The 10,508-nt window shown below is 40.9% G+C and overlaps 1 protein-coding gene across 2 annotated transcripts; it reads right to left on the bottom strand.

The window, feature by feature from the left end:
• Nucleotides 1-252: 252 nt before the first annotated feature.
• foxn1 (forkhead box N1) lies at nt 253-9,909 on the bottom strand. Of its 2 annotated transcripts, XM_084951450.1 has the most exons (8): nt 9,016-9,909; nt 8,121-8,417; nt 7,833-7,928; nt 7,539-7,660; nt 7,314-7,410; nt 4,468-4,675; nt 3,902-4,363; nt 253-3,533 (listed from the first exon to the last, which is right to left on the bottom strand). In XM_084951450.1, exons 1-8 carry the CDS (start codon nt 9,076-9,078, stop codon nt 3,223-3,225), a joined length of 1,656 nt encoding a protein of 551 aa, XP_084807576.1. In that variant the 5' UTR covers nt 9,079-9,909; the 3' UTR covers nt 253-3,222. The 2 variants fall into 2 exon arrangements, with proteins under 2 accessions (XP_084807576.1, XP_084807575.1); XM_084951449.1 differs by having other exon boundaries at nt 7,833-8,417; nt 8,956-9,909.
• Between the last annotated feature and the right edge of the window lie 599 nt (nt 9,910-10,508).

Raw genomic sequence — 10,508 nt, 5'->3', positions numbered from 1 at the left:
CGAAACTCTCTTTATAGACAGGCTTTATAAACCTGAGAGGAGCTGCTTTGCTTTTCTTCAAGTTTTAGTTACAGTTGTTATTGCATAATCATAGCTGGTTGGGAAAAATTCTAATAATAGAAAATGTTATTAACAAGATCGTTTACAGCCATTTTGTTTTATTCATTTTATTAACCACGTAGAAGAGCTCATAAATGTGCACAGATTCACACAGGAGCAGTTGATTTATTCACATTTATTTGTACTGGATTTTCTTTTTTTACAAACAGTAAAAAACTGATAATTCCTTAAACTACCTAAAAATACTGGGATACACAAAAATACCAATGTGACAACACACTCTGGGAGGGGTAAATAAATAGATACATTAAAAAAAAAAATATATATATATATATATATATATAGTTTTGCAAGAGAGCTTTATGTTTATTAAGTACTTTAATTACAGTTTTAATTCAGCCATTTCTCTTTTTAATCCTCTGTGTATCAAACTTTTTTGGCTAATTATGAAGAGATTCAAAAAACTCCAGCAACAACAATATCGCTTGACTGATATATTTCTGTTTTTCACGGGGGTGTTTTTTGTTAACCTCTTTCTTTGCAATGACCTGATTAAGGTGTTACTGGGGTTTTGATCCATCTGAGTTTATCCTCCATGCACTTTGTAAACCTCTAATACTGAATAGTCTAATTCATCAGGAGCTCTAAGAAGAAATTGAGGCGGAAAAATGTTTCAGACGATAACTATACACAAGCTCTTCTGTCCTATCAGCTGAACTGTGACTGCATGCAGTGAAAATCTCAACAACCAATCTCACCAGAGTCTGTTGCAGCGATGGCTTAAACAGTGGCGTGTCTAGAAAATTTTTGTTGGGGGGGCCAGGTAGGGGCACAGATGTAATTGGCAGATAATGTTAAAAAAAAATTCTACCAACCGTTAACCATAATTCAATAACCCTATAAACCTAATAACCGAATGCGCTTTTAACTCTTATTAGAATGAGATTTTAACCACTACGGTGCAAAGTTTTTAGATACTGTGTTGATAAAGTACAAGAGATACAATCAGTGCTTTGTCACTGTTTATTCAGCATTCAAGGACAGCAATATTTGCATAGTATTTTTACTGACATATAGTGCACATATGTTTTGGGCAAAAACATTTTTGAATATTAAAATACGAACATTTTTAACATACAATTGGCAAATTAGCCAATGCCAATGCAAAACTTTATCTGCCTATTAAAAATAGAAGATAATCTTCTTACAAACTGGTGTTTGATTTTGAAACAGGAAAAAAGTGGGGAAACAACTGAAAAGACTAATATTTGAATAAAACCTGAAAGCAAGTAAATAGTTTCTATGCTGCCTTGTGGTAAACTTTGGTAATATTGATGTATAAAGAACAACACTGGCTGATGATGAAATACTTTCAGCTGGCATGGGGACACTGTCAGTATTAACCTGCAGGGCTGGACTGGGACAAAAAATTGGGCATTTTGACTAAAGACCGGCCCACCAGGTATTAAAGCCATTGAGCCTTTGAATGAAAACAAACGCTGTTGTGACAGTGATGTACAGTCTTTTTGGTATATGTATGATTTCTATACATTTTATGTCAGATAAAAACTTTGTTCGCAAGATTCAGATAATTATTTAATAAAAGCGAGATATTTTAAATGAGAATAAGAAAGAAAGATAAGGTATTTCTTTGTGCCCCCCTTTCCCTGTTAATGCCCTACCTGGGCCCCTTGGCAAAACTTTCCTAGACCTGCCCCTGCACAGTTACCAGCTGTCAGCTACACAGAAAAGGATCCTGGTGTTATTTGTCTCTCAGAAACAGTTGATAACTTCCCTTCAACTCATTCATGTCACCTAAAAGGTAAACCTGTTTCTCCATCACCTGTTCAGCTCTGATGATTCAGTAAGGACATCTCCTGGTTTCATCTTCATGTTTCCCTCTCACCACATTTCCAAACCGATATCATGACCAGCAGCTTTTACAGCTGTGGCTCCAGCAAACATCAGCTGATAGTAGAAAGTAATATTAAATAAATTCTAACAACAGCTGATCAAGCTTAAATGTGCTGCTGTTGTTTAGTGCAACATCCGGTGGTTTCCTCTTTCTGGCGCAAAGTGGGTGATAAATAAACGAGAGACAAAAGCCGATCAGCTGATCATTGATCAGTTTCATGATTGAAGTAGGAACAGGAGAGGGAGGGGAGAATGAGAGAAGAAGACGACAGAATAACTCCAGCTTTGTGTCTTTTTTTCATTACAGCTAAAGTACGGGACAAACTGCCTCTCTTCTCAGCTCAATACCAAACGCGTAATATTGTCTCTGAATGAGGGACAATTCCATTTTTAAGAAGCCGTTGGCAACTCTACCAACTAACCTTATGAATAAAATAAAGTTCACTATCGGTAACATCATAGCAACCGAACAGCTGTATAGAAACTCCGTCATGCTAGCTCACGCAGTACGAGTTATTGTAACTGACTGTAAAAAGTCAGCACAACGAAAATAAACTCCACCTAAACTTGGTTTATATCTGACCCAGATAGACTGCAGGTCATAACTTCTTACCTGAAGTTCAGTTCACCTGATACTCGGACCGGCGGCCGCCTCGGGTCTCTCCTCCTCCTGCCTCCCCTTCCCTCATCCACCTGCTGGCCTCTGTGGAAGCTCCGCCATAGCCACCACCAAACAACTGAGTTATTTTTACACATCGGCCAGAATCTGGCCAATCCACCACCTCTCATTGTTCATGCCGTTACAAAAAAAATAAATAAATAAGTCATCAGCCTACTGGGCAAATGCCCGGTATGCCCGATGGCCAGTCCAGCTATATTAACCTGTTAATCTTTTGCTGAAAAATTGTTTTCTGCGGTGCCGTCTTTCGTGCTTGGCTCTCCTACCTTTGCTAACATGATGCTCATAGTGCAGAAGCCGATGCTGCATTCACTTACACTGGCATATCTGAGCTTCACTATGAAAACATAATCATACATTTGATACTTCATTGAATTTTATTGTTTTAGCTTCGGGGTGGCCAGTCTGGTTGGGGGGGTGGCCAGTCTGGCCTGTGCCCCCCCAGGCCACCCCGCCGGACACGCCACTGGGCTTAAATTACCACCAATCATACACTGTAGTGTGAAACTGCTTGAAACTATATTCCTCGTTCAGACTCACATGGTACATCAAATCCATAGAGCGAAGGTTTACATTAAAGAGACGGATGCAGTGCAGGAGGTCAGATACCCAGCCAAGCTTTCCACTCCTGAATATAATATGGGATTTAGTCCGTTAAAACAGCCACGCTGCTCCACATTTCGCCCTTCGTCCCCGTCCTCGTACTCCGCTTCACAATGACCGCTGGCAACCACAGCTGATGTCTGACTGATGGGAGGCACGACGTGCAGGCCGCTGCTCTGGATGTGGTGGTTCTGAGGGACAAAGGTAGCGGACGAGCTTGTGCTAACTTGTGGCTCTGCCACCAGACTGTCGACTCTCAGCTCCTCCCACAGGTTACCTGCAAAAAAGGAACCACAGGTCATATTTTAGAGAGCAACACCAATCATTATTTAGCAGGGATGCTACACTCACACAACAGTTTGCTTTTTTGTTATTTTTACAGTTAAAGCAGCCTGCAGAAATGCAGGCTGATCTAAAGTTGTGTAAAAGATTATGATGGGCTTTGTCTACCAAGCAAGGAAATCAACTCTTCAGTGCTCTCTGGTGGGCAAACTATGCAACTAAGACACAGCTCCTAAATTCCCTTTTTTTTCCTATCAGCTTTTAAACCAGTTTGTCAGTATCAGTAATAAATATCTGCTGAAGCTTGTACAAGCAAATCTTGGTGCACTCATTTTCCCTCCGTATTGTCCCTGTCTTTCATACCTTGCAGCTGAAGGTCAGTCAGACTGGGGTTGAGCATGTCAATGTCATAAGTGGTGTCTCCCTCCAGCAGAAACTCCTGCATGGTGGTCCTGGGCTCAACACTGTAATCACACTGGAGAGCATTGTTATAAACAGGTGGTATCTTCCCAGCTACCGGTGAGTTGAGGCTTCCAGTGGATGATGGGATACCGGCTGCAGGCTGCTGTCCACAGGGTGAGAAGAAGGCGAATGAGTTGCTGGGGTGTGTGACAGCAGGGGGGAGGTAGAAGGGCTGCTGAGGCTGAAGGTGAGCATACTGTGACTGGCAAATGGGCTGGCATGCCGGGCGAAGCTCAGCTGGAGTACAAGTAAAAGCGGAGGGGTTGTAGACGGGGGTCGCTCTGGTTAATGTGCCTGATTTGGGGTTCGGTGGCACAGACCTGAGTCTTTCCGGTCTTTCTCCCAGTAGTCGATCAAGCTCTTCTACAGGAAAAGTAAAACAAGCAAAATAAGTAGTAGAAAAGAATCTTCTGTATACCTTAATTTCTACTCTGCAATTTCTCAGGTTGGATACCTACGGGACTGACCTGGCTTTGCCATGCTCCTGCGAATAGTAACGGGGTCTTTCCGGCGCCACTTGTGCAGCTCCTCCTGCATTTTCTCCACCTTGGCTGGATTGAGCGCCCACAGGCAGCCTTTACGAGACATGCTGCCATTCTTGTTCTCCACCTTCTCAAAGCACTTATTCAGTGACAGATTGTGCCGCACCGAGTTCTTCCATCCATCAGGAGCCGTCTGAACACAGGAAGAAAAAGATAAATGAAGAACATTTATGTTAAAAGAATTGAAGCAGATATTCTTAAGTCAACCACTTGGCTGCTGGGACACCTCAAATGACTTTAAACAAACTGGACAAATTCTCCTGATGGCTCATGAATGTTATTATGATTCATTGTTTTGGGGAACACCCTGTACAGAATTCCAAACAGAACATTTTTCCATAGTTTCCACAGTTTTTTTCCACATCTTGAGTATGACTTTGAAAGAAACTCGACCTCACTTGCCTGATTGTCTTCCGCTGCATGTGTTACATTCTTGTTAAAATATCTTGAGAGCAACTATAAATTAATTGTGAACCATCTAATAAAATCAGGGTACTCAGTCCACCCTGCAGGGAATATTACAACACACAGTATATTAATATTGCCACCATCTGCTCTGCCAGTAAATGGTATCTGCATGCCATAACAAGTGTCCACTGAACTGCACATAAGTGATGTGTTGATTGAAGCATTTAGACGTATCTAGAAACAGCTTTTACAAAGTGAACCCAACTTTTCTTCCAATATCACTTCATCTGTCTCGTGTATATTCGAGCCCTGCGGCATATGTTTAACTTTTTTTTCATTCTTTTTTTTTAGGCAGCTGTTTGGAAAACAGCCATCTGTAAGCCATCTTGAATATGAATGGCAGCAAGTCTTTCAGCTCCCTCCAGAAGTTACTCTGAACCTATTGAACTGATTCATAGATGGCTGGAAAATGTAAAATATTTGTCGTTTGCAGGGTTCAAGCCAAAGTCCAACCCTGCAGCTGCTTCATTTATCAAAATTAATGAACAAAGGCATTCATTTTTAACATGATCACATCTGTCAACTGCTATATAAAAATTAATTATTTATATATCTCTGTTTTTACATCAGCTCTGACACAATGTGGCTTTAACCACTAAAAAAGTATAAAAGTATTTTATCCGTCCATCCATTTTCTTCCGCTTTATCCGGGGCCGGGTCGCAGCAGCCTAAGCAGAGAAGCCCAGACCTCCCTCTCCCCAGCCACTTCCTCCAGCTTATCCGGGGGAACACCAAGGTGTTCCCAGGCCAGCCGAGAGATATAATCTCTCCAGCGTGTCCTGGGTCTGCCCCGGGGCCTCCTCCCGGTGGGACATGCCCGGAACACCTCACCCAGGAGGCGCCCAGGAGGCATCCTTGTCAGATGCCCAAACCACCTCAGCTGGCTCCTTTCGATGTGGAGTATTTTATGAGCGTAACTAATCTAATCTAACTAAATCGAATCTGTTACTTAGAACTCCTCACCAAAAAAAATTGATATGTATACCTCCCTCCAACAAAAAAGTGCATCACTGTTTTATTTGTAAATTAATACCGTGCGTGAGAACTGAGAGCAAATAATGTATAGCAGGGGTGTTAAACATAAGAAATGGCCCAGCAAAGTCCCCAATTCAGCCCACTGAACAGCTTTGGAAAGCAGGCATGGGTTTTCAGAAATGTTCCCAAGCCCATGAAGTGATTTCCATGGTTCCCAGAAAAAAATTGCAATATCAGTAAAACATTTAAAATCGCTTAATAATGAAAAATGCTCCATTTAAATATATGAGCTACTGTCTTACAACTATTTTCTGTTACGTTTGTTAACAATTGTATTTTTCTGTCCTTTACCCTGGAACAGCTGTTACAAAATTGCCCTTAAAAAACGTTTCTGAAGTACTGAAAGGTTTATTTATTTAAACTACTATTCATTAATTAATCACTAAGGAAAATATGTTTGGTATAAACTGCACACATATCAATCAAGTTTTAATGGTAATCTATTGTATTGAATCTTTTACACTTTAAATTTGCAAAAAAAAGAAAAACCAAATCACTTCGTTAATCAGCATTTTGGGCATAAAGATTTTGAGTGTACACTCATGGTTCGACTTCGATTAAACACACAGAATAACATTTAGGAAGCCCATTACAATGAAGTCCCACATGTCAGTTCAGTGTCAAGAGACACTTGTATACTCAAGAACACAACAAAGACCAAGGGAAGACTGGGACAGACACAGGAAGTTGAGACAGCTGTGAACACAGCAGCGACTAATCAGGAGTAAGGACACAGAGGAAGCAAAACTGAATGCAATGCATATAGGAATAAGGGATTATCAAAATAAAACAGGAAGTAACAAACACTGAGACCAAAATCGAGACACATGAATTTGACACAAGGACTGGAAATAAACAAACATGGAAATATGACTGACTGAGGAGACAAACCAGAGAGACTAGACAGACTACAACAGGAGATCTTGATGACAAGACACAGAGACGAGACTAGAAACAGACTGGTCACGAAAGGGAGCTAATGTAACAAAACAAGAATCAGGAACTAGAAATAATAAACTATGATGCACTAGAAAATACAAAACTCGGACTAACTAATACCAAGCTAAAACTTAAATCCAAGAAAGTGGATCAAAAGTCCAAAATAAACTCAAAGCACTGGGTCATAGTGACTATGTCACATGCTTTGTTTCTATATCACGTGTCTGTATGTTTACCCTTAAAACGAAAATGTCTTTAGCACACAAATGTCTCTTGAAAAGAAACCTTGGTCTCAGTGAGTAAAGTATTTAATAATAACGCTGTGGTACCTTGAAATATGGGAAGTGTTCAGTCATGAAGCTGTAGATCTCGCTGACTGGGAGACTTCCTGTTTTGCTGTTCTTCAGAGCCATGAAAATCAAAATGCTGCCACAATAAAGAAAATTTTATTTATAATTATATATTTTAAAAAGCTACCCTACTTGTGATAGCATGCACAGTATTAAATATTAGTAAGTAAAAAAGGTAGACAAAAGATTTAGCTTCAGAGCTACCTGTATGAGTAAATGGGCTTAGGAAAGATGGACTGTGTGGTGTCGTCCTGGTGTGACTGGCTGGAGAGACTATATTTTGAGGTGCTGGACTGGTCCTTGTTAGGATACAGTCTAGAAGAGACCTTTTGAGAACAGAGAAGAAATCATGACCTGACCACTAATAAGATACACCCCATTACATGTGTTATAGTCCAATGTGCACACCATATCATAAATGCAAATATTAGCTATTACTCGTGTCCTAAACGTCATGTCCTCTAAAGCATTTCTGAGTGCCTGAAGGAGGACACTCACCTGTTGTTGAGGACTTGCTGAGCTGTAGGATGGATAGCTCTGAGATAGAAAACAGGGAGGATCCACAGGTATGCCTGGTAGCTCTGGATATGAGTTCTGCAAATATAAGTAAATGAAGGAAAAATGTTTGGAGAAGCTTTCAAGACAGTGAATTTGCTGTGATGGGGTGGATCTTTTTTTTTTTTTTGCCTGTTTATCTTCCTGTGTCAAATCAATCAGGCTGCTTTTGGCTGTACAAAACCTTATTAATATGGAAGGATAAAATGAGGGTATCATAAGGATAGAAACCTGAATGCTGCCATTGTACTGGCCCCAGGATGGTGGCATATCGCTGCTGTGCGAATGACTGCCAGGAATGCACACCTCATGCAGACTGCTAAAGGAAGAAGAGCACTGTTGTAGGCACTCTGTCACTGCTCCGTCACTGAACTGTCGCTGATACGGGTGGAAACGGTCAGCGTCCACGTCCCCTCGCCCTGACCGTGAACTGATCATTCCATCAGCGCTGTGCTTCCTGCTCACTGCTGCAGTTCTCAGGCTCAAGGTGTTGCTCTTTTCCTGGGTGAAGCAGCTGCCTTCTTTGGTCTGTGGTGTGAAAACCATCATCACAGTGATTTGACACAGGCTGGATTTACTTGGAAATACAAATATGCTAACTGCTGCAAAACAGGTGGCACCCATCTCTCCACTTTAATTTTAAACAAAGAATTCAAATAACAGTTTTTCCTGGGAATCCCCTAAGGTAAACAGAGAAGTGTGCCATCTTTATTTATTATTATTCTTATTTATTTTATTGTTATTTAGAGTGTGGCCACAAAATAAAATGTGTCAGAAGTCTTTTTGAAGGATTTAAGACGGGTTTATTTATCCTGACAGCATTAAAGTGGCATAAGTTGTATCTGTCTGCAAGTCGGTAGCTGTACAATCCCCCCTATATGCCCTCATATACTTTGTTCCTGTTATTTTTGAAAAACTCACTCAGTTTAATTCAGAAACACTACACAGAAATGCAGACAGCAGCTAGATGTGACTCAAAGCAGATTCAAAACTGGTTTATTTGCAGTGTTACATTAAAAAAAAGAAGGCCATTTTGGGTTAAAATAGCAATGCCAGAGGCGGCTGCCTCTGTTTCTACCATCTGTTGGTGTGAGGCTCCAAAGGGTTCACAGGTGTGTAGACTCACCTGAGGGGGTGATGTTTGATGATGAGATTTGCTGCTCGGGGAAAATGTCAGTGACTGTGACATCCTGCACCAAAACCTGCTGCTGTGAAGACATTTGTGAAAACAAGCTAAATGAGAAACGTTTGGGTTGTCGTCAGGGGCTTTAGTCAAATTGAACGTTAAAAAAAGCTGTGAAAGTAATTTAGTAAAAACGTAAATGCTGCTTGACCAAAATAAGACAACGAGACTGACTCTGGTGTCATTTTTGTATGCTAAATATAATGATGTTGTATCTGGCAGCTGCTTAGCTTAGCTTAGTTTAAGCTAGCAGTGCACAGCTTAAAGACTGCACTGCTTGCTAGGATGTGACAAAATTGGCAAAAGCTGTGCAGTTAAAGCTCACATTTGTTTATATTTTGCTAGGAAAATAGGAAATTGATGCAGTGATTTACTGAAACATAAAAAAATATACGCAAAAGCATCTTTAACGCAGCCTTAGCCAAGCTTTCTTGTAATTTCTTCAATTAGTCTTTAAGACATTTAAAGCTCTTCTTTGGATCTTGGCTGCATTTTGTCCTGTTCTCTGTCAAGATTAGTCCACACTGTCGATAATGTTGATCTTTGGGGAGGCCAATACAAGGCTCATAGTGTTCCACTGTGTTTTAAAGACGGCTGTAGACCAGGGGTCTCCAACTCCAGTCCTCAAGATACAGGGGGTGTCCAAATTCATAGGCTGCATCCTCCTGAGGCCGCGTTTGTAGGCCGATTACGTCACAGCGACGCGACAAATGCTGTCCAAATTCATGTTTTTGTTTGGCTTTTTTCAGTGTTTTATTAGTTCATGAGTAAATCGGTTTGGCTGAGATTAAAGTTATAGTTTTCACACAGCTGAATAAACGTCAAAAAGAAAACTGATTAAACAGAAGTGTGAGATGATCAAGAATTTATGCCAGTGTCCTGTTATATTTTACATAGCAAGGAGCAGGCGGCTGAACTTATTAAACTCCACCGAGACAGCTGGTGACGCAAAACTGAAGGCTACACCGTCCAATTTCACAGCTGCTCAGTTCCGGTCTATCCGCCCAACATAGACCGCGAAGGCCGGGTCCTCAGGAGGATGCAGCCTATGAATTTGGACACCCCAACTGTCCTGCAGCTTTTAGATGCATCCCTACTCCAACACAGCTGAATTAAATAGCTGAATTACCTCTTCAACTTGCCATCAAGTTTGGCAAAGGATTGGTAACAAGCCATTAATTTGTTTCCGATGTGTGGAACAAGGATGCATCTAAACGCTGCAGGACAGTAGCTCTCAAGGACTGGACTTCTACAGATACTCACCGTGTACCTCTCTTTTGACATTCATAATGGATTTGTGTACATCAATTAATAATATCTGTTGCCACTGATTTTCAGTCCAGGTGTCCAGCTTTTTCCATTCTTCTCCCTGTTTCCCATCTTTTAAGAATTGTTTCTCGACAGCCATCCTTTCACTGAGAACATTTCCAATGACA

The sequence above is a fragment of the Perissodus microlepis genome, chromosome 14, assembly GCF_051167445.1.
Source record: "Perissodus microlepis isolate ML-2025 ecotype Zambia chromosome 14, ASM5116744v1, whole genome shotgun sequence".
In the NCBI taxonomy this organism is placed as follows: domain Eukaryota; kingdom Metazoa; phylum Chordata; class Actinopteri; order Cichliformes; family Cichlidae; genus Perissodus; species Perissodus microlepis.
The sequence above is the reverse complement of the archived record's forward strand: the minus strand, read 5'-3'. Positions and strand labels throughout refer to the sequence as shown.